The sequence below is a fragment of the Phaethon lepturus genome, unplaced genomic scaffold, assembly GCF_000687285.1.
Source record: "Phaethon lepturus isolate BGI_N335 unplaced genomic scaffold, ASM68728v1 scaffold2995, whole genome shotgun sequence".
Lineage (NCBI taxonomy): Eukaryota > Metazoa > Chordata > Aves > Phaethontiformes > Phaethontidae > Phaethon > Phaethon lepturus.
In genome coordinates this window covers 61,939-86,957 of record NW_010542505.1, presented here as the reverse complement: position 1 = coordinate 86,957, position 25,019 = coordinate 61,939, and the positions used below count along the sequence as shown (strand labels likewise).

Below are 25,019 nucleotides of genomic sequence, written 5' to 3'. Positions count from 1 at the left end.
CCTATATATACAGAGAGTTTATACGTGGTTGTTGTCAACATGTATAAAGAGCAGAGATGGTGTAAAGAGAAGCTTTCCCAAATAGGGTCATAGAATTATAGGCAATTTAAATCAGAAAGGATCTCCAGAAGTCTTCTAGTCCTCTTCCTACTGAAAGCCAACTCGGGTTGCTCAGGGCCTTTTCCAATTGAGTTTTTAGTTATCTCCAAGGATACCTTTCAAGGCAGCCTGTTCCTGTATTTGACTACTGTCTTGGTGAGAAAAGTACAAAATAAAAGTAAGTATTCCTAATACATAATTAGAATTTCCTTTGCTGCAATTTGTGTCGGTTACCTCTCATTCCATCTCTGTGCATCTCTTGGAAGAGTTTGGCTCCGTTAAGTGGTTGTAGACAGCAATAAGTGATCCCCTTAGCCTTCTCTTCTCCAGGCTGAACAAGCCCAGTTCTCTCAGCTTCTCCTCATATATGTTCTCCAGGCTTCTGACCATTTTGGTTGCTCTCCACTGGACATACTCCAGTATGTCAATGTCTTTATTTGACTGACCAATCCAAAACAGTACTTCAGATGTGGTCTTACAAGTGCTGAGTAAAGAAAGGTAATCAATTCCCTTGACCTAAGGGGCTAATGCAGCCCAGGATGTGGTTGGCCGCCTTTGCCACAAGGTCACACTGCTGGCCCATGTTCAACTTGCCGTCCACCAAGCCCCCTAGGACTTTTCCTGAAAAGTTCCTTCTAACCACTTGTTCGCCAGCCTGTACTGCCCATTCAAGAGTAGTCCCATGCAGGATTTTTTGTTGAACTGTATGAGCTTTCTCTCAGCCCAGCTGCCCAACCTGTAAAGGTCCCTCTGAATAGCAGCCCTAATCCCCAGTGTATTAGCCACAGACCCCAGTTTGGTGCCATGTGTGACGTTGCTGAGGATGCATTCTCTCTTATCTCTGGCTCAGTAATCAAGATGTTAAACATTATCAGCCCCAATATCAACTCTTGTGGAATACCACTTGTAACTGGCCGCCATCTCAGTGTTTTATTGCTGAACACAACCCTTTGAGCTTGGCAGTCCAACTTACTTTGCAGACACCTTGTAGTCCACTTGTCCAAGCCGTACCTCACTTTGGCTATATGAGCACACTGAACAGCATCCCTGTATTTCTGTTGTGAACCTAATCCTGTCTCTCTGTTGCTAGAAAAGAAATGGTTTTGGAGGAAGGATTGACCTGCAGCTGACCTTTGGGTGAAATCATTGCATTAAAAGTGCTTTGTGTTTCCTGTTTTTTTAAAAATGCTATGGTTAATTTTTAGGCTTGTTCATTCTGTGCTGCTGCTTTCCTTCCCCTAATCCATTTCTTAGAATGTTCTATTCCTCCTGAATCCCATTCAGTCCAGTAAGAGGGGGAAAAAAGTGGTCTGGTTGCTTCTGAATGCAAAACCCCAAACCTCCTTGTCATCCAACTATAAAGAAATACCTGAGAGGCTGTTCGGCCCATGAACCACATTTTCTCCTCTGTTGCTAGGGCATTGACTGATCACCAGACCAAGAAAAGACATGACAGGCTCTTACTCATTGTGCCCACCCCTACAATTAGCCTTGTGCACTACTGTTAATATTAGAAGCCAGCCAAAATAATTATCACCTGCGCAGGGTGCATTTTTCCTCTTCACATAGTCCAAAGTGGAAACCTTGTAAAATTGTTGACATTTCGACCCCTATTAAATATGATGCTTTTGAGAGGGTCAAAACCAAAAGAACCCCACATAATTTAAAGCAATGGTCCCTGTTACCTTTCACTTTTTGCTGCTTTCTGAGGAACAAAAAAAAACATAGGTAAGCATCATGGATAAGGTCCGGATCTGATATAAATGCCTGGTTCTTGTGTTAAATAGACCTAAGCAGATTTACAGGAGCTGAGGATCAAGAAACAGGTTTTTTTCTTTTAAAGGTGTGTGATTCTTTGGTGGAGAGTCCAAGATAGATTAGTTATGGAAGATGTACGTGCTTTCATCAGGGCAAATATCCATCGAATTCCAGCAAACCTCCTCAGTTTTTATCCATGGAAACAAGCTTTGTGTGATCCCTTTTTCCAAACATGCCTGTACAGGGAGATTCAATGGTTGGACCTCCTGCACAGTAACCCTGCACGGTCTGTACTATTCTGTGATTCCTCTTCAGGACAGCTCACGCAAAGTCCAGTTACATCTGGCTTAATGTAAAGTTGTGACACTCACTCATGCTTTTGTGTTTTGAGGCACTGACATGTAAAATTGTTTACTCAGAAAGAATAAAGAGATGCATGAGAATCAGTCCAGGATGGATAACCAGATAAACATGAACTCTGGGTTTAATATGGTTGTCGATATACTTTTTGTGATCATTGGATGTATAAACAGGGATAATAAACTCATTTCAAGTATGAGTACAGGAGATACATTTCTTTTGTATTGGGTGTAGACTTTTTACTCCTGATGTACCAGATGTCTACACTGTCAGATAAATTAGCTCCCTAGTTCATTCTTTACTCTTGGCTCTCTGATCATCCACAGGGCACAGAAATCGGTTGGTACCCTGTCTTTCTCAGGGAGCAACCTGTCTTTTGTCAAGGAAAAAAAAAAAAAGAGTCGATAGTTCACTCCAGGAAGTATTTCTGGAAAGTAGTATGAATAGAACTACACTGTTTGGCACCTCTTTCCAGTCCTTCAACGCTGCATCAGAAGACTTCACACTCTCTGATATTCCCACATACCCTGATGACGTTCTCCAGTGCACACATTATAGACCCTCAGTTCCATGCTCAAAACTCGCCAGTTTAGAAAATTGTAACATGGCTCCATCTCATAAAGTCGGACACTGAGAAATGTAAACAAAATAATTTTTATGTCTAAAAACTGAAGGAACACAAGCTAGGCCCTCAGAGACAAATATTGTATAGTATGAATATGGCCAGCCTGCTCAGTAAAGAGCTAGACCCTGAACAGCATGTATACAACCACTCCGCAGTCCTTGATCTGGGTGTTAGGGATCAGTTCGTGGAGTGGATATATTTTAAAATGTAGATTTAGCTACTTGTCCACATCTAATCTCCACCGGTCAATAAGGAGTACTTATAAATTAACAAGGTTCAAAGAAAATACTGGAAAATTTCCCATAAAGTTCAGAAAAATGGCTCCAGGAGCTTATCTGGGAGCAAGTCAAGGAGTAGTTTGATCATAGCTTATTAGTATCTGCAGGAGAAAATAACATTTCTTAATAGAAAGCTTGCCAATTTAGCAAAGGTTCAGCAAGATCAAATGACTGCAAGTTCAAAGACATGTTCAAATTAGAAGTAAGGGAAGTATTCTTCATCAGGGTAATTATGCATTGGAATAACTTATCAAAGTTTGTGATAGATTATCCATTATTGTAAATTTTTAAATCAAGACTGAATATTTTTCTAGAAGTTATACTCGAGATAAAGCACAAATTTATTTTGAAATATCCTATGGCCTCTGTTATGCAAGAGCTAAAAATTATCCTTTCTGACTTTATCACTTAAATATGTATTTAACCAGGACTTTATTTTCTTCTCAACTGAAGTCACCTAAGCACCCAGGCGAATGGAATCACAGATAACCTGTCATGTAAGAACTTACTGCATTTTTAGTATTGAAGAGAGGAAAAGTTCTTTAAAACTTTGTAGAAATTTTCCACATTTCCCCCATGTTACTTTTCTTTTTAAGTCTCACATTTCAAAGTTATTATCCTTATAATAAGATGTGTACCTGACCATCCTTTTGTTGGGTGTCAACTTTTGGCACCTCCATCATGACTTCCAGACACGTAGAGATGCACACTGAGTAGCTGTTGGGTGATACTTTGTGTATGGCAGTGATGTGAGACATCGCTTTGAGACAGTTCTCCTCTGCTCCATTTAGATTGGTGATTGCCGTTGTGCTACAGCATGTAGAAGTTACAACCTCCCTCCTCTCTCCCTGTGCAGCTATTAAGTTAGAATATGTTATCTGAGGTTTAAAACTTCTGAGCAAAAACTTTCACAATCTTTTGAATTTCAAGAGAATTTAATGATTTGCCTTATATGTGTGGGTTTTTTCTCTCTTGGAAGCCATCTCCCTAGTTTACCAACTGAGAATATTTGCTTTCCACTGCCTTTAAAATGTAATCTCTGTACTTTATATGCTCACAAGGGTTACGAAGTGCAAAGGCTGTAAGAAAACTGAGGAGCTTTTTAAAACTCATGTAAGGAGCTTCTTCACAGATGTTTTTCATCTCCTACAACTCTTTGCGCAGGGTTCAGGAAACACAGAATTCAAGAAAGGGTAGTATCCTTACTGTCTTCCTTGACACCCAAAGCAAGTAGAGCAGCTGGGAAGAACTCTAGTTTCCCTTTCTGATTTTGTTAATATTTGATGTTTTTTGCCAGCCGTGTTGTTTTCCATTATAGGATTTAGAAAAACTTTGTTAACAGCTTTAGGAAAATGTATGACTTTGCACTGCTGGGGATTTATGTGAGAGAAGGCCAATTCCTCCAGGGCTAGAGATGGCTTTTCTTTGCTGACCTCTGGGAGACCTGTAGAATTGTTACTTCTCTTCACAAGACTCTGGAAAATAGGAGGGAAGGGCATTACTCGGCAGGATGTTCTTTAAGGAGCAGGGGTTTTCTTCCATAGACTTTGTAAAAGTCTTATGGCTCATGACTCCTTTCCTGTAGACCTTTAGACTCCTAAATCAAGGAAATTTTTCTGTAGCAGCCTTTGGGGCTCTAAAAAAGTTGGAGAAATTCCCCCAGAAAGAGAAGATACAAAGTGTATTTATCTTTTTTCAAATTGCTTGGTAAGAATAGCATCTAAACAATAAAGAAACAATTAGAAAACCAGGAAATTCTGAGCTACAATGAGTAGCTCTGTAAGAAGTTTGAATTGAGCTCGAGTATATTGTTCATCTTAACTCTGCCTAAGGAGAAACAGCGTACTTCGGAAGAGGAGAAAAAAGAAAATAAAAGTGTTCCATTTCATTAAATGGTCTTCAGTAAGTGTAAACAAAGTGTTTATAATGCTTCAAGAGGCACCAGACTCCCAACAGAGTGACTGCACTATATTTCAAAATGCACTCTTATCACAGCTTCGCTTTCAATACATGTGCAGAGAAAACAAGGGCTATTGCATTCTGTCACTGTGCCCGGAGGGACACCCACTTCCCATTTCAAAAGAGCTTCTCAGCCCTGTTCAGTTTTCTCAGAGAAAAGTTCAAATGTGGAGTCATCGTTTATTCTCAATTAACACATTGTTCATCCCTGCAAGTTTTTATTAGGTTTTTTTACATTGTGAAAGGCTTTTTTTGGAGAAAAAGGCTGGTGCGTGTTAAGTTCATAGTTAAATAATGTATTAGGATACTCCAAAAATGTGTTATAATGACAGTCCTTTGGTCATAGTGTGTTAATAGCTATAGACATAAGCTATGGTTTTATTATGCTAATGATACGGCTAGTCAAATTATGAGCAGCAGTGAGAGAGATGGTCTATACATCAAGTGAAATAAATGCAGTGATTTTCATCCACACAAAGACTTAAAATGAAGATTTAAAAATGCGTGCAGTGGCTTGTTGTGAATTGCAGCTTTAATGCAATTTTTTAATCCCTCGCAGCCATATACTTGTGTTTTTCTGTTTGCTTCTGATACTACGGGTGGAGAGCAGAGGCCACAGTCAGCGGTGCGGAGGTGTGGCCCAGTGGGTTCCAAATGCGGTCCTTCGCAAAACTGGTCATTTGGGCCCTGATGCGGGGCAAAGGCACGGTCGCGTTCCTAGCATTACACACTGTGAACACTTCCGTTGACTTCAGGTACAGTAAATTGAGATTAGAAGAACATGCGTAAGTATTTGCTAGAGTACTAAGCAGTCAGCACTATCATGGCACTTCTCCTGGGGTAGCAGAGCTACAAGCCCCTTCCAGAGCGCCTAGAAGTGAAGTCAACGTTTTGGTGCCAAATCTGTTTCACAAAACACAGTAGCTTACTGTTGTTTGTTCCGCCTTAAATCTCTGCGTCAGTTGTTTATTGCAGCAAATCTCCATAATATCAGCCCTGTTTAACGTTATTTCTTACGGCATCGAAGACTCAGTGGTTTCGTGTATGGTCTTCAGTATGCTGGTTAGGTATCGTAAAATCCCAGTAATTATTTTAAAACTCACCGTTGCTTTATAATATATTTTGAAGTGTGTCTTGCCTGTCTTTCTCAGATATTGTAGTGGTATCTACTTGCTATCTGTCTAGATGGTTTGCTGTTATAGGCTTGGTTTCGAGAAGAATTTTTAAAAGACTGACTAGGATAGGCTCTGAGGTGCTGCTCACATAATACGGCATTGCCTCACCAGCTCGCAAAAGCATCCTATCCCACCTGAATGAAACAGGCAAGGCAGTGCTTACAGAAGATGATCTCTTAGTAGCTACATTTTTTTCCCCCACAGCACTGAGTATTTTTCAGCCACCTTAAAAGGGCCATTGTAATAAATTGATTGAGTTTGAAAGCTTGTCCCGTTTCACTATAACTTCTGTAAGTGATTCTGTTCTATCTTAAAACGTTGTTTATTACTTCCAGCTCTACTGCATATTCCTCTGTGAATTTCAGTAAAAGCCGTAATCTGTGTTCCTGAAGCAAGAGGTGGAAATGCTTGGTAGCATTCCGAGGGAAATTGCTGATGTCTCTGCAAAGTTTCAATTTAGTATTCAGAGAAATGAAATAGAATATTTTGTTCTGGAGCGGATAAATTAAAAAAAAACAATAGACTATTTTGCTGAGATGGTTTGACGTACCTAATTAAACCATTGCTTAGTCAAAACATTGGAAAGAGAAAAAATTTTATTTGGATTGAATCAAAAAATAGGAAAAGGACAAAAAATTTAGGTGACCCCCAGAGATTTGTTATACACAGAATAAAATATTTATTTTCCTTTTCAGGTCTTGTAATAATTTTCAAGAAGATTTTTAATTTGCATCAAATTTTAAGTGAAAAATGTTATTCTGGAATAAGTCATTTTTTAAAATGAGATCCAAAAAATTGCAGTATTTCCCAACTGAAACATTTTAGTCCAAATATGTTAATTCCAATTTTTTGCCCTGTTTTCTCCAATCTATTCACCAAATTCTGGTTTTTTTGTTTTGTTTTGCTTTTGGGACTGGGATTTTTTGTGTTGTGTCCTGAAATTACATTGTTTGAGAAGCTCCTTTGTACGTTTGTTTGCTTTCTTGATTGTTTGTTTGAGCAATTCAGAATCTGTCAGATTTTGGTAGTTCAAACAAGGTCTCATCAAGCAGGGGGAGAAAATGCCATTCAAGTAAAAACTAGACTAGGATGCATTCCACAGGTTTAGTAATAAAGCATTATTTTTCAAGAGCTCTCTTGACATATTTGCATCTCTCTATATGCCTGAACTATTTCCTCAGGATAAGGAAAATAGGGTGTTCTGTGGCTGACCGCAATCTGTTTAATATCCATGAGACATTTGGGTTGCCACTTTTCTCTTTTTGTTTATTTGCTGCCAAGCTTTCCTTTGTTTTTCTCAGGTAAGTTAGGGCAGGAAAATGCTGCACTCATCAAAAGATGAGATATCCCTCTGCCTGGGGACAGATGTTCATAAAATATTCCTTTGATTTTTTTTTTTTCTCTAGTCTCTTCCTCCCTCAGCACAGCAGCTGAGAGTAAGTCCCTTTCTCCTTTGTTCAGCTGTATGTCGCCTTGAATTTAGTCTGAGATTTCAATCAATTTGACTCTGAGGGAAAGGGCTCCTCAGGCAGATACTTCCCTTTCCTTATTTCAGACACTTTACCTGCAAACTAATTGCGCAGATCAGAGTTAGTTGATTTGTTGTTTGCTTTTGGTAACAGAACAATATAGAAGTTAAGACTGAAGTGCTGTGTTCTGAAAAAAAGGTAATTTTTTCTCTGCATGAACTATTTAAAAGTTCCCAACACATGCTTTTGCTTTGCTTTTGCACTAAATAACACTAATTAGGTGAATAGCAATCTACATTGTCCTGTTAGTAGAAATCTCTTATTCTCACTAATACTAATGAGTAAATATTTAAACTTGCTAGAAATACTCTCCAGTAGTTATTTTTATGGCAGCAGTAAATTAGAATTCCACAGTGTGAGAAGCCCTGAACAGAGACTGTACAAAGGTGTTAAACCCAAGCCTGTAGGTGAATTAAACTAGAAATCACATCAAAATTAGTCTTGATGATGGAACATTAAAAGCTTGTGAATATTTTCAATAGCCATGATTGCATCATAATTTAATACATCCTTTCTCACGTGTATTCCAGTTTTTGCACCCCCCATCTGCCTCTCACTCTCAGCTGCTACCATGATAGCCCCTCAGGACAGTATAATCTCTTTAGCTGCGATGCCATAATCTGCTGCTCACATAAGAGTGGAAGACAAAAAAACTGGAGAATACTGCACATATTAAAACATTTCCCCTTTTTCTCCTGGAGGCTTAAAGAAATTAAGAAAAATGAATTATATATTTTTACATATTATAATCTATGAATTATAAATACTATTACATTAGAGTTACCTGAATCTTACACTTACACTTAGTCTTTATTTTTCTTAATAACAAATCTCCTCAGTTGTATTTCACTGTTGAAACAAAGCTGACAGTTCTTGCCAGCTGGAAAAAATCCACTGCCAGAGAGGAGCTTATCCCACCCAGTTTATTGCTGCAGCGCAAGGAATCTGCTTCACATGGATGTAGAATTTCAGACAATGCACAGTGGCTCTCTTAGAAGCTGATGCACCAACACTGCACGCTCCAGATAGACTTTGGTTATGCTGGAGAGAAGACAAACACACTGGCAGAAATATGTTGCAGCATGTTGTGACAATACGTCCCTTTCCAGTCCAACAGCTGGAAGCAGAAAGGTTGACTGAAGATGAAAGGGGATCCCGTCAGTACAGGTTCCAGCATCCTTGGGAACCAGATGGACTGAAATGGAAAACTGAACTAAAATAGGCCACAAAATTCACTGCCAGAAGAGGTTTTCTTTTTATTGATGGCAGTGCCAGGTTTTACTAGAAAGAAATTTGCCATGTCATGGAAACTGAAGATAGGAATGAACTGGAACCTTCTTTATTCTCTCCCAACCAGTGCAGCATTGTTCCAGGTATATTTTCTAATCTCTGTGTAGTCTGATTTTTAAAGACTCAGGAACTAAGCCATTTTATCTGCCATTTTTAGGTTATTTCACCACAACTGTTTTGGGATAATTTTTCCTAAGTATGCAGAGTATGTTTCCTTTCTTATTCTCATTACTTTTAGTTTTATCATCTTAGACTCCCTCGGGCAGCTTTTCCCAGTGCCTGCTTTTTGCCATTTCATATTCTTCTGTGTAGCTGTTATGTGTCTCTACAATCACCATGATTATTTTTTTTTAAGTCTTCTTGTTTAATGTCACTTGCAGATGTCATTACTATTCTGTTCACTTCCCCCTTCCACTAATGAAGATGTGAAACAACGCAGAACCTATCATCGCTCTTACTAGATACTTCCTGTCAACCTGCTAGGCTGCTCTTTATCAGTACCCTTCCTTTATGGTCCTTCAGTTTGCGTTCATTCCCCATGACAGAGCTCTTATCTAAGGCTTTCCAAATTAATTTCTCAAGTAAAATTTTCTGAGACACTGTAGGAAAAGTTTTGCTGATGCTTCACTCCAGCTTCATTGCTTCTGCTGTTTTCCCTTCTTCTACACTAGGGATTTTGTCCAGACAAAAAACAACTGAGGAATAACAGCTCATGCTGAGATATCTCTTTTCCCCCTTTGAGTGTAACTTTCTGATCTGAGGATCCTGCCCTGTGCACACTTGCTGCCTTAATGGCAGGCACTCTCAAAGGTTAGGTTGTAGCCAGCGCTGATCATCAGTTATTCAGACAAGTTTCAGGGATTGCAATCAGATGTGTCAGCTTATTAACTTCTTACTAGGTGAAGTAAGGGCTGCAATTTCATCTTATGCAGTATATGTATTGCATCCTGTGCAGTAAGTATTAAGGGCCAGATTTCACCCCGCACACATTGAGTAAAATGTTTTATGTGAGTGACAAAATCCTCTTTGTCTCAGCATAATCTTGATTTCAGGCCAGATAGAAATGCATTTAAAGAGTGGGATTTTGGAAGAAGCAGATCTCTGTTCAGTGTGAAGATGGCAGAAATGGAGTCATACTAGATAAATCAGGATTGTCTCTATCCTTTCCCTAGTAGACAGTGACTTGACAGAATATCCTCTTGGAGCCTGTAGCTTTTCAGAATAAGGAGTGGGAAGGGTCACATCTGAGTGTTAGGAGGCTCCTTATTTTTTTCTTGTAGGATATTGTCTAATTCTCTTTGGAATGATAATGACCGTTAGATGGAACAAACATCCATCACGTGAATCACCTCGGTTGGTTCGTTTTGTAAGGAATAATCCCAATGCTAATCATGTCATAATGAAATCAATCTTTATCAGTTAAGGAGACCACTACAAATACAACATCCTTCTTTTGCTTCTCCTCAGTTTCACTCCTCTTGGGCTACTTTAGCCTTCTTGCAAGCCGGTGTAACCTAGCATTCATCTGTGTGCCATCTCTCCATTTCTTCTCAGCAGCCTCAGGGGTTCAGGAAAACTTTCTCTTAGTGGCATCTTGAAACCTGAAGCTTTTTTTTTGGTCAACCTCCTGTGTTAGCACAGGGTAAGGACTGTAGTTTCCACTGATAGATCTTGTCTCATGTCCTTGTTTTAACTGCTGAATCAGCACACAGACAAGATGGGCCTTGACTGGCATGTGACATCATGGCTTCTCTTCTCTGCACTGTGTTTTCCTTCAGGGGTTATCTTGCTGCTTCTCGATAAGTTACGGAAGATGAAATGGGAGCAGATGTGGAGACTTACAGCAGAGCGGGAGTTAATGAGCATGCTATCCACTTCACTGGCTGACCAGGTGAGTAGGACATAACAACGAGTGGTACAACCACTACTCCGTGGATTGAGGAAGGTAAGAAGGGGAAAGGGGATGAGGTGTAGGAAAAAGGCAGAAAGATATTGTGCCTGTAGTCAGCATTTGTTGAATCACTGACTCGTTCTGAGGAAAACATAGAGGAGAGGAATGGAGATATACTCATGAGGTTGCTCTTACTACACTGACATTTTATCTCTTCTGCACAGATGATTCATAAGAAAGACAAATGGGCTTTTCAAGCTTTAATTTTCTGTCCTTCTTTCTTTAACATAAAACTCTCCAGACGCTAGAAGTCCAAATATACTATATCTTTTCCTACTGGTTATTGTCTAAGCAGACTTTAGTTCTAAGAGTCTTCAGGTATTTCTTTACTGTTTCTGACAGATGAGTCCCAGCAGTCTTTTAGTGTACTGCTTGCCACAACACACCTGTGAAGACAAAAGCTGTGCTGTCTTCCCTGCCACAGATGGGAAACTGAGGCCAAGAGAAGAAATAGTGTGCCTATACACAGAAATGCATATTTACTCTCTTTGGGTTTCCTGCCAGCTTTCAGTTTTAAATCCAGAAACCCTGTTAATATAGTACTGGATCCAAACCAATAAGTCTTGCTCAAGAGCTCGAGTGTATTAACTCCATGCAACATCATATTTAGATGTTTCTACTGCTTCTGAGCTACATCTGGCTTATGACCAGTCACCACTAAGGAAGTGTGCCGCTTACTGTGCCTGTAGAGATGTGGACTTGTGTACAGTATCCTCGCAGATTGATCCAAAAGCTACTGAAGTTCATTAAAATGATTCTTGCAACTTCACTGTGTTTTAAATCAGGTCCTGAGCTGCTGTCCAATACCTGCATGGGGCAGAATTTTGCAGAGGTTGCTTATGTCTTACCCTAACACCTTAACCACAAGACTGTCCTTGTAACATCCTCCAGCTGGATGGCTGCATAAGAGCAGAACAAGTTTTGTCCCTTTTGACGTAAGGTTTTCTGCAGATCTGTCCTACATGCCCTTTCCATGAAATACCTAGAATACTTGTTGCAACAATAAAGTACTAGCTGAAATCGCACATAGTAATTCACCTTGAAGCAGTGCAAGTGACAGGATCACTTTCATCCCTTTATTGAGAAGTGATGTAGTACTTACTAACAGCAGGCAGTTTGTCATTTACTGCATATTACTCTCTCTGGTGACTAGAAGAGGAACCACATCTCTTGCCAGCAGTACAAGATACATGTTTTGAAAACTTTGCTGGAGTCCATTAGCTCTGTGTGTCAAGAGAGCCTGTTCCCCTAGTTCAGATCTACGTGTCGCCCCTCAGATTGATAGCACCTTTCATGGAAACAGAATTATGAAGCAAGTTTTGCCGACTTCAGCTCGCATAACCATTTGCATTTCTCCCTGTGAGGGGCAGAAGGACAGTCAGCTCAGGGATGCTGAAGTCACCTCACTGCAGAAAAAATGTACCCAACTGTTTCTCTGGTTTTGTCTGCTAGGATATCTTCAATGCAGTCATCAAACAAAATCCCTTCCTTGTCTACCAGCTTCCATGTTTCTGGAATGTGCAGCTGTCTGATCACACCCGTTCCGAGCAGTGCTACAGAGATGTGTCTGACCTAAAGGTATGTTTCACTGGAGGTTGGGTGGACGGTGTCCTTCGGGACAGAGAAGGCAGGACTCTGCTGTGACAGAAAGATGAAGTCCCTTCAGTAGCGGGGAAACGAACACATGCACTTTATGAGGACACCCAAGCAGGCAAAGCAAATATGACTTTGGCTTTGTGCATTTTGACTGCTAGAAAAGTCAAAGATGGATGCTGCTTTGGGGTTTGGCAAGGTGCTAGAGAAGTGCTTCACCTTCTTACATTCTGTACCTGTCACCAGTGCCTCTGCACCTTACTGCTGAGTTCCTATGGCTGTCCCACTTCTTAGCTCTTCCTAGCCAAAGAATACAAAACCTGGGGGTTTTTGGACCAGACAAGTTTGTAACTCTTTCATCAACATCATTTAGTAGAGTGAAATTCACAAAGAGGGCTGAATAGACCCTAGCTAGAAATACATTAGCCAAAATTTAAAGACCTTGCACACTTCATATTTAGCCTTTGCCTACACTTAACCCAGCCACATTGCCACTCATTTTCCCAGGATTTGCTCTGGAAAAAAAGGCTGAGTAGAAACCTATTAATGTAATAAAATGAAGCTATAGTATCAGTTTAATAGCACATTTTTCACTATTGTCAAGTAGCATGTAAAAGCAGGATGGATTTGAACAGATGTGGGTAAATTAACATCAATTGTGCTGTGGTCATTTTGAAAGGCCAAACTCAAATGTAGCATGCAGAGAGTTCAGAATTGAAGCTGATTGAGCTTCTACAAGGTTTAGAATAAGGCTGGCTGGCTAAACAGCAGTAGCTTCAGTCAGAACAGACCAGTGGCATCAGAACACAGTAAATATTATGTATTTTTTTGCAATTCATTTTAAAATTCAGTTAAGGTTCATATATTTAGTTTATGTTTTGAGAATGCTTTAGTAAACAAAATTAAAAAAAAAAAACCCAACACAGAACCATAGAAGAGGTTGCAAGGGACCTCTAGAGACCATTCAAACCCTACTCAAAAAAAAATTTAGATCAAGTTGCTCAGCACCTTGTGCAGTTGAGTGTCAAGTCTCCAAAGACTGAGATTCCACAACCTCCCTGGCCCCCTGTTCCAGAGTTTGACCACCCTAATGGTACCATATATTTCCTAAATCTTAACCAAATTTTCCCTTGTAAGAATTTGTAGAGTAGCAGCAGATTTGTTATGAACAACAGATACTGGATGAATATAGAAAATCAGTCACCCTCAACACACTGATTTCAAAAGCTGCACTTCCCAAAAGACAGAAATTCTACTACATGGGTTAACTGACCTGTCAAAGTTGGCCAGTATCACATGATTTCATAGATAAAGTGTTCACAGCCAACTATTCAGGTGTGGTCCATGGAAGACAGCTTTTAGAGTTAGATCAGTATACTGGTCAGTGTACCGATCACTGTGTTTTATGATAGATGTTTGTAGGGCAGGATCAATGCAGGGACTTAAAATCATGGTTTTATGCCTTGTAACAAAGTGCTGGTAGAGATTTTAGTTCTGTGCTCATGTTGAGAATCATGTATGACAGCAACTGCAAGGTCTGAAACAAAAGGAGAGATGTAGTAGCAGGGAAAATGTTTTCTAAAAGATGAATTTTAGAAAAATACACTTCCTACCTGGAAGATATCACAGTATTTTTCTGTGAATTAGAGGCTGACTTTAATTCATATAATCTGCTGAGATAGATTGGATTCAGCACAAGGTTAAGACACATACATTTACATGAGAAAAAGATATTGAAGCTAATAACTGAGGATCTAGGGCTTGGTTCAATTGTCTAAACACAGTTTGAGTCACCATAGATACTCTCAGATATCTGTATGGGGCTGGCAGATACAACACAGACCTACAGGAGACGATACCCTTTTGGCAAGGCAGCTGATGGGCAGACAGGGTAACCCTCAGGTGCTTTCAGTGTTGCTATACATCTCTATTTAGGCAACTGAATTGTGCTCCCCACGAGTGGTTTTGAAGACTGATTAAGCTCACCTCAGAGTAGTCATCTGACAACTAATCAGGCAAATCACTCTTTCAGCTCTGATGAATGTACTGACTAATCCCTGTGAGGTGTGGGACATCTCGCTCATATTTAACACCTACAAGTAAGCATTTACTCGAAGTATCTTAAAAATAAATTTAATCCTTTCTTCATTGTCAATTAACAAATTTATGTTGGCAAGTATAACTTAGGCATGGTTACTTATTACCGTATATTATATCACCCTGTCAGCCACATTACAGCATAGGTAATGAGGTCTAAGATGCATAATATCCTCCACTGGCTTTCTGGTCTGAGGTATTTAACTCTACAAGGGGTACAGACACATAAGCAATTTCTTCAGCTGAACTGGACTTACTCACACTGCTAAAATTATCTTCTAAATACTGAATTGGGGCTGAAATTCTTCCCTTTGAAAGAGGGGCCAGAGCCTTATCTAGTGCACATAAGCCCCCTGGTTTCACTAAAGCTCTTCCCGTATTCAGCAGTTAAAGAACTGTCCCTGTTAAAATTCTTAACACAATCTAAAAAAAAGAATAAACCAATTAAAGTTGTGAATTTGCATTATGAAAATTAGCAAAATTCTAGTTCTGAAAAGAAACCGGCTGGTTTGATGTGTGGTCCTCTCAAAAAAGCAACAAATGTTGTTAGCCCAAGTTAGAAAATATACTCTTAAAATTACCAAAGTTAGTCAGTTCCATGGCATGTAATATAAATGGTATGACACAACATATTTGGCACATCCCATATTTCATGGTAAGACTGGAATAAGAAACAAAGTAAGAGAAACCTCCAGGGTAAGAGGGAGAGAAAGACAGATTGTGAAGTTGGTACTGGAGGATTAAGAAGGATAGCACAGGAAAGAAGGAAATGCAGGGAGAGATTTAAATTCCAAGCCCAGTCAAGTATTCCTCAGTCAAATCAGAACATGTTCCTCCCGTCAGGCTGAAACAGCACTGATTCGATTCCGTCTGGCCTCAGAGTCCATGGGACTTGAGGAGTTGTCATGTCTTACACACAACATTGTGTTAAATAAATGTAGACCCCCCCCGGGCTGGCTGCCGTTCAGGTGTGCATGTGTGTATGTATGTGTATACACATTTCTTTGCTGCTTTGTTCACATTCATGCAAACAGGATGACCAGCATACTTTTTGTAGGCCTGTGGAGCACCTGCATATTGCCTGAGGAGGACTATAATCACTTTTTTCTCTTCATAGTCCTCATTAAGTTGCATCTCTATCCATTTTATTAATTTTTTTCTTTTGTTTTGGTACTGTCTTGTGTTAGAGAAGGTCAGACGTTTGACTACCGCTGAACTCTACTTTCTTGCTGCAGCTGAGCAGCATATACAAATTTGGGAGGACTTGCATGTGGGGACCTTTCAGAAAAGGCGTAAGGAGAGCAGAAATATTCACAACCAAGTTAGTGACCACTAATTTTGTAGGCATCTAAAGCAACATCAAAATAGGACTACTTCATCATTTTTGTTTGCCTAAATGCTTACTTAACCTCCTATGTCATACTGTATGGTGCTAGAGGCCACACTGTACACAGCTAGATTGAAGTCTCTGGGCTTTGTTCTGCTGTCCATGCTGTATGGAACCAAAACTTATGTAAATAATTACACTTAGAGAAATCTTCCTTTCCCCACCCTGAGGGCACCTGTTTTAAGGATGCTTTGCATCAGCCGAGGATGTCTTGAACAATTATAGAAAACAAGAATGGGCTAAAAAGAAGCAGATGCCCTTTAATTCTTTTTGCCAAGTGAGCCAACTGCATTCTCTAAAGGCCAGAGGTGTTTGTTTTTCCACGGCATTTGTTATACCTTGGAGAACCACTCGGGAGCTCTTATTGAAGACTGGCAAAAAGATGTGGAAGTGCTAGTAGTCATTCTGTGTAGGCATCCACTGTCTGTCTTGCTTATCTCAGCTCCTCACATGGTCCCCAGTAGCCTGCAATGTCAGTGGTCAAGAATGTGTGCTGTAGGACCATGCTTTGCTGAGCTTTGAAGCCTGTGGGGATCTGTCTGGAACTGAGGCTCATTTGTGCATTACTTTTGCTGGGTTGGGCCCTGTGTTTGCTTTCCTTTTTGGTTAATAGTTTGTTCCTGTCTGTAAGGAAATCTCATTTACTATGATTTGGCACAAACCAAACAGCAAGAAAAATCCTATGAAAGAAGGTAATGAATTGTGATGCCTCTGACAATGAATCATGACCTCATTGAATGAGTCAGTCATGAAGAGAAGTCTGGTTGTCAAGGATACAGATGCTATTTACACACAGAGAATCTGGTAATTCACAATCACAAAAATCAGATGCTGGACTCTTCAATGGGAATGTATCAAATTATTAGAATTTACCCCCCTACCCCAAAATAGGAAAATGCTTTAAGTCCTGTTGATGGCTTTACAAACTGGTTTTCAATGCAGCTGATACTAACTTAGCAGGTAGATAAATAATTAACCTCCTAAATTCTCCATTCTGAAATTGTGTTATGTGATTCACTGTGTCTTCCCTGGGAATGTCCTCCACACTAGAACGACTTTGTGAGATTACTTACAAAAGTTTAAACAGCTTCTTGCCCATAACCCAAATACATCATTTCAGATCTGCCTCAAACATGACCCATTGCACCTCTTTCTATTCCAGTCCCTGAGCCACCCCATGCTGTCCAAGCACCTCAGCACTGATCTGCAGCAGCTCTGGCATTCTGCTGCCTTGCGTCTTTTAATGCCAACCAAGGAAGAGCTACACTGGGAGGTGTAAGGGCTCAAGAAGGTTAAACATAGACCCCTCCCATGAACGAACGTCCAAGTCAGTAACATGCTTCCACCCTGCCAAAAAGGGAGCAGTGTGGTTCTACAGAGTTGTTTTTAGGGGTGGTTTTTCAGTCAGGAGACCTCTCATTAAATAGGAGTTGAAGGGAGAGCTGCAAATCCTTTTGAGGAAAAACTGAGAACTTTGGTGAAAAATACAAGACAGGGACAGTCTGTCAGCTTACTGCCTTACAGCATAAGCAGCAAGCTGGGGGGTAAAGTAATCCCTGGGACCATGGGCACCAGATCAGGCAGGACAGAGATTTGAATCCCACATCCAAAAGCAGTGCCTGGACCTCTGGGTTGCTGGCTACTCCAAGTGAGTCTCTTCCACTTACGTAGTTTGGAAATACTACTCTGAAACCTCCCTGATGACATTTTTTGTGAAGTATTTGATACTTTCTGAGGAAATTGGTTCTTTTATTAAACCATTCATTTCTGACAAAACACAGCTTAAAAATAAAGTTTCCAGACATCTCTAATCGAGGCATAAGTTACATGTGTGGTGCTTGTTTGCAGTGTGACTTGGGGCATATTTAAACTTTTCAATAACCTGTGCCTGAAAAAAACCCTATTGAGATGGCATTAAAGTGGCATATATAGGTGGCTTTACTGTGCAGATTTGCTGAACATTTAACTCCTGTTGACTTCAGTGGGAACTGTCTGGTTGCCTAAACAAGGCATCTAGTTTTTAAGCAGGAAAGCTCCCCATCTACAAAATATCACTTTTGCTTATTTAGCTAAATTGTGAAGTGCTCATGGGCTACCATGATAGGGTATCAGGATACCCTGTATTCTCTGATTTCATAAGGGCTGAAGCAGAGTGAGAAATTACCAAGATGTGCCTTTGGGTAAAAAATGAAAGAGATTGTGGTTAAGGAAACGTTTGGCCAAATACTTCTTTTGGATAGAGAAGATGCTTCAGGGCGAATATGGATAAAAGTGCCTATCGAAATAATGTTGTGTTGAAGCTTATCGTTTAGTGGTTTGAACATCAGATTTGAATGATTTAATGTCCCCAGAGAGGACAATGCAGCTGGTAACCTAAGGAGATTTGCTGGGATTTTTGTTTTCAGTGTATTTCCATGCAGATCACTGACCTTAGAGCCCTCTCCTACACTCCACCAGCATATGACATCCTCTGTTGCCTTCCATCTCGTCTCACCATCCTATTGCCAGTCTACGAGGCTCCAGCTGTGTCATTGTTTGAGTGCTTTGGGTCAGAACCTGGTGAATAAATAGGAACTATTGTCACAGTTAGCCTGTTTCACTGGGTCACAAGTGTATGGAAGTATTCCAGGAGGCTGGCTGAGCGTAATCAGGGAGTGATAACGGTTGCTGATCAACTAGGATGGTATTAACAGAAATGTAGATAGTGCCAAGTTGCATAATGACAACTAACCAAGAGTTAAGTAGGTATGGAACTGATCTTTCGGTACTTAAATTGCTAAATGAAGATTAAGGGGTGTATTTTTCTTAGTTCTCAGGGGGCCTTGATAAAGAGTGAGAAGGATCCATGGGACAGCCTGAAGGCTAGCACTGTTCCTGAGGTGTCCACCTAGATAATGGCACTGGAATTTTATATGTTCTAGCTGCAATTTCCTCTGTAAGCCAACACAGGTTTGGAATAGCTTAGAAACTAGGAAGGAAAATAGAAAAAGAAATAAACACAGTATTATGGTGCTCTTCAGTCTTGAAAAGGGGATATTTTAGTAATAAGATTTTTAGTTTCTAGAGTCACTTTCTCTTTTTAATGTTAACGTAACACTTGCTTAGTCTGCAAATAAAGTGAATTCTAAGTTTGACTTTCTTTTTCCCTTCTGATTTCCCTGTAGTCGCTTTCTGATTTTTTCTCCAATCAATTCACTGTTGCCCACAATAAAATTCCTAATGGCCATAGGTTTATCTGTGCAGACCACTGTCTCATCGTGTACCGCGCTGATGCCCAGGACAGCCTGTGCAAGGATGTCTTGGCCTGTACAACTTCTGCTGTGGCTGATGGTGCAGTAGACCAAATCAGACAGCTGCAGTCAGAACTGAAGGTGAATTTTTGGGCTGACAGCAAAAAAAGAATATGGTCTTTGGATGTAGTGTTGTATGTCAATGGTTAAGGGTCTTACTGCTTTTTGAAACCTGCTGTTCTTTTTTATGCTTGGATATATCACATAATATTTATTTAATCACGTTACATTTGAAAAGCAGCCTGCTTTTTCGCTAGACCTGTTTTGTGGTTTTCCTACCGCAGGTCATCCAGATAGTTCCTTGATGTTCTTTAGCTGCATTGGCGTGTGCTGTCTTTCTTGATTAAAAAAATCAACTTTTCTGGACAGTCATCAGCTCCATTCAGCTTTCTTCAGTTCACTCCAGGCTCTCCTGACATGTGTACACATGCAGCATCCTGACATGTTTCAAATCTGATCAGATCTGAACCACCAGCTAGGCCCTTGACACTTACCAGCTTTTACACACACAACAGGTTTTGAAGGACGGCAGCGAAGAGCCTCTACGCTGACAACAGCAGTTGTCTGGCTTTGACATCATCCCCCACGCAACTGGGTGGAGGCATCAACACCAGTACTGGGCTGTGATGTGACATAGTGTATGTTGATGGGAAATTCCTGCAGGACCGGGGAGCCTGTCCCGTACCAGTTGCTGAGTTTGCCATCATTAGCCATTTCTGTGCTCATGGTGCCCAGGGTGAGTGGACAGAGTGCTCGGCAGGGCCATAGGATGCTCGTGAAGACATCCAAAGGGAGACTCACATGAAGTGCAGGACTAGTAGGGAGAACACATAGAAGACTTTTCTTAGCAAGTATTTTTTGTCCCATTTGCCAGCTTCTCAGCTTTCTTTGAGCCACCCTTAAATAAGTGCAAGTTACCAGCAGGCAGCTTCCATTCTACGCCTGCTTGTAAAAATGCATGCAAGTACCCTGTAGAACTGTTAAGCAGCCCTTTAGGTTCCTTCAGCCCTGTGCTTCTGTTACGTGTGCCTGTTTCCCTGACGTAGGATTCAGTCGTTGAGATTTTTTTGCATGCATTTAATGCCTTTTGCTGCAGTTAAATGCAGTGGATGAAATATGTCAAGTTCTTTTCAAAGAAAGGAGATTTCGAAGATCCATTTTTCAGTGGAGGAAATCTGTCATATTAAGTTTATGTCCTAACCTACCTAAAGCTCCTTTTGTTTGTGTGGTGTTCTGTATTTTCAGCACACGTTGCAGGAACATGTTGCTGCACAGTTAAGCTACGCTTCCAAACATATGAACAAACGTAAAACTAACAAAGAATGTAGCATTACCTGGGAAAAATATCTACACCAAGTGTTTTTGTGCAAATAATTTCCCAGATTTATACAGTGTGTAGATGCATCATGATCTTGATTTAAGGTTTTCCTATAGCTGGAAAAAGTGAATTGCCACTTTCTGAAATTAGTTTTTTCCCCTACAGTTGCTTTTCTGTAACTGCATGTATGGTTTTCTGACATCCTAATTGCCTCAGCAGTGAAATCCCAGGGAGGGATAAAGCTTTCCCTATCAGGAGATATTTTCTCCTGATTATTTGGTGTCGGTTACGTAGAAGAGACTGCCATAGCTTTTACGGCAGTATAAATACTCAGATGAGAGATTACGTTGTGTGCTGAAGTTAGTACAGGAAGAATTCAGACTATGTCCTGCTCCAGTCTGCTCTTTCAGCAACAGATAGCGTGATTTCAGAGGGCTCCCTGCTCCCGTGGAGTTGTGTTGCTGGCACCAAGGGAACTGCGTTGGTCTGCTCTGGGCTGCTTCTGTTCCACGTGCTGCGCTTCAGCTCTGTGTGTTCCCTCCCACAAATGCAATGTTGGGAGCAAAGCTCACCGCGCGACCGGCGCGGCAGCTGGCGTTGCAGCTCTGTGGCTGTGTGTGAGGGACGCAGTGCCTTCACGCAATTAACTTAATGGATTCAGAGAAGCTCCAGAACTCCTAGCTTGGAAATATTCCCAACGGAGACTTTTTTTTTTAATCTCTTTAGAAGCCACAGGAATAAAACTAAATACAAAGCATTTGATGGGTTTTTTTCGTTATGCCTAAAATATAGCCTCTATAAAATGAATCATTCCTGCAAGCCACTTTTGGGTCACTTTTAGTTTTTCCTTACGGCCCCATTCTCATTCACGCTGGCAGCAGTGCAAAGTTGCCTTGATGTAAATGAGAATCAGGCCCTTTATGTCAGCATTAGAGTTAAATCTAGGCCAGTGTGAGAGTCATCTCCCATTAGCAGAGGCTAAATACCTGCTAGAAATTGGCATTCAAAGGGTGAAGCGTTGTACTGCATCACTGTGTCGTGTAACACAACTGAGATCAGTGTTGTTTAAATGAAGCAATGGCAAAAAGGAAGTCAGATTACATTCAATAAATGCGTATAGGAATTAATTTCAAGCTTTTTCTTCTCAATACCTGACCAGAGAAGAGTCTGTCTGGCCTGAAACAGTGAATCAGTTTCATTATCTGAAATAGTCATGTGGAAATCTGAGATTAATGTTTAATACCTACATCCCTGTGTCCCTCGTTCAGCCATCTCTTCAACAGATTCCATAACCTATCAGGTCTGGGATTAGAGTTGCGGCAGCATTTCTGAGGTGCTGCGTCACAAACTAGAGCACCAGACCAGCCCAAATGTGCAGGTTATCCTATGGAGGAGTTTCAAAGCACATCACCCGTAGAGTATGCAGTTACTTGTGAAAGACGTGACGAAGCCATCCTGATGAGAAGACAGAAGGAAGTCTGTAGGTTTTTTTTTGGGGGGGGGAGGGGGTTAGTTTTTAAGAGGGCAGCGAACTCAACACACATAAAAACAGCATATAAAGAAAATCTAAAGCAAATCTGTATTCTAACAGCAGGATGTGTTTTCTCTTTTTTTCCCTCGGAGGTGATTCACTGGAATTCGCCAAAGAAGCTGCGAGTGAAAAACAAGCACGTGGAATTTTTCCGCAACCTCTACTTGACATTCCTGGAATATGATGGGAATTTGCTGAGACGGGAGCTCTTTGGCTGCCCCAGTGAGGCAGATGTTAACAGTGAAAATGTAAGTGGGATGTCCAGGGCTTGAAGGTTTAACGCATCTTTCATACGAGGCACATGCTACGAGAAGACTTGGAGAGTTGGTGGTGTGGGTAGTGCAGTGTGGAGGGACTCAAGAGAATTGAGGTCAGTGCTCAGATTCCCAGAGTGATGCTGTGCAAATCATTTAATCTCTCTGTGCCTCGGTTCCTTGCCTGTAAAACCGTCATGTTAATCCTGCCTTTCCCCTGGGTTTTGTTGCTTTTTTTTGGCTGCCCTGCATTTTAAAAATCCCCAATAAAGGTAAGATCACAAACTGAAAATGAGGATTTAGGCTCTTAATTCCATTAGGTAATTTTGCAGACCTCACCCTTAGACCTAAAACTTCCAAGAGGAAGGGCTTATTTCTTGCTGTGTGTTTGTTCAGCATACGGTGATATCAATTTTGGCTAGTAGATACTAATGTACAAATAATGAAGAAGAACTAAAAATATCAAGACTGCTGGTTTTACGTCTATGATTTTTTTGCCGTGCTGCAAACTATAGAATGAATTAATACCGCAAAGTACACATAAGCTGTGAGACTGTGCAGTTTTTTTCTGCACTGCCCCTAACCAAACACAGCAGCATTTATGTGTATCATCTGCATAAAATTTGCAATCAGAACCTTTCAGAGGAAGCAAATCCTTTGAAAATGATTGAAATCAGGGTTGTTTACATACAGATGCTCTTATGTGTGTATGTGCCTTAGTACATATAGTTGCAATGTAAAAAACTGTTAACTGAAATGTTTATACACAGATGTAGATGAACTCCTTGTTTATAATGTGGTCTTTGGAGATTTCTAGACAAATATCAATTTTGGCTACATAGTCTGAAAGGAAATAAAAAGGAACCTGTAACATTTTATGTTATCTTCAAGAAAAAAAATCTAAAATATACAACATTCTTTATATAAAAATCAAGAAAGCAAAGCCAGTATCGTGTACACATTAGCAGTTAAGAGGTAATTGGCCATCAATAGCATCATTGAGGCTTGTACTGTTTCCATTTAGTCTGTGGATGGAATGACCACAAGGGATCCCATTCCCGATTTTTTACCTATAGCAAGGCATGGTTTCCCAGATACTTATCTGACCATCACACTGTCTTCTGAAAGGAGTGAGGAACGGTGAGAAACTGGAGATAAACATTAACTGGGAGGGACTGAAGCAGGGATGAGAGAGAGAAAGCAAGCACACAGTGAGAGCAAAAGCACATGGAGAAAGAAAATCCTCTGCAAGAGTGAGAGGCTTTTAGACAATCAAGTGAACTGAATGTGGTAAAAGACCACTAGGAGTCTGACGGTCAGAGACATCAAGATACAATAGACGGAGTAGAGGGTAGGATAGGAAAAGAAGAGGGGAGTGAGACATTAAAAAAAAAAAGACAACAGGACAAAGCACACCTTTGTCACACTTTAAGAATGCAGGTTAAAATTATACTGAATTCACAATATGTTGTGTGGGTTCAAAGAGCATGAATGCAGTCAGAGACTTGTAGCTATATTTTCCAGAGCTCTATAAGTCCTTAATAAACAGATTTATTCCAGATGACAAGTTGCACAGTGAATGCAAGTTCTCTCTGCTGAAAATGGCAGTCCTGAAAGTTTAAAATGGCTCATTTTACTGAACTTGTATCTAGTTGACAGACACTGGAAATGACTAACTGTTCAAGCCTGTTTCTTATTCAAGACAAGTAGAACGCAATATGGTATATGGTATGGCTTGTGTCTGAAAAAGAAATGTAACTCATTCTTCCATTTATAAATTTAAAAAAGGAGATACTGGAAAAGAATGAGCTAGACATACAAAAATACATGAGTCCTAACTTGCCAAGAGACACCAAAAAGTTAACAGCCTTCTATCAAAACAATCACATATAGAAAAAAAAATCTATCTTTGGATAGCTTAAGCGTAGTCACTTAGGAGAAGACATTGTTTTTTATTAGTTACTCTTGATGTAAACTCCCCTCTAAACTTGACTATGTCCTTTTTATTGTAGAATACAAAAAGCAAGTTTCAGCTTTGACGTTACGAGACCCTAAGAATAGGGTTATCATGAAAACCACTCTTCCTCTCAGTCTCTGTCTGCTGTAGTACATACAGTGTCACAGGTGTCCTATTAAAATGCAGTACATTCCCCTGCAGGATGATCTTCAGAAGCGGAGCATCTTGTAAGGTGAGCAGGGAGCCACTGTTTGTCATTCCTCCCACTACAAAAACTAGGGGCCATGAAGCGGAAATAGCATGTAGTGGGTTCAAAACAAAGATAGCCATTTCACCCACAGTGTAATGAAGCTTTGGGTGGGAGGTGAAGTTGCTAAAAATATACATATGCTCAAAAAATGACTCCTCATGGACAGAAAATCAATCAGGAGCTGTTAAGCTTTGGTGCAGAAAGTCCTTGAACCACAAGTTCAGGACTAGGGGAGCGTTCTGAGAAAGCATCGCTGTACGCGTGCCCTGCTTTTACACTCCTCTCTAGGCAGCCAGCTCACAGCTGGAGACGGGATGC

The 25,019-nt window shown here is 40.4% G+C and overlaps 1 protein-coding gene across 1 annotated transcript in view; it reads left to right on the top strand.

Annotated features, from left to right (window-relative positions):
• LOC104621520 (glycosyltransferase-like protein LARGE1) overlaps nt 1-25,019 on the top strand; it is a 141,424-nt gene that overhangs the window by 86,543 nt on the left and 29,862 nt on the right. Inside the window, exons 6-8 of the mRNA XM_010288034.1 lie at nt 10,852-10,964; nt 12,477-12,602; nt 22,333-22,488. Of these exons, the coding sequence (XP_010286336.1) occupies nt 10,852-10,964; nt 12,477-12,602; nt 22,333-22,488 (395 nt within the window). The remainder of the gene's footprint in view (nt 1-10,851; nt 10,965-12,476; nt 12,603-22,332; nt 22,489-25,019) is intronic.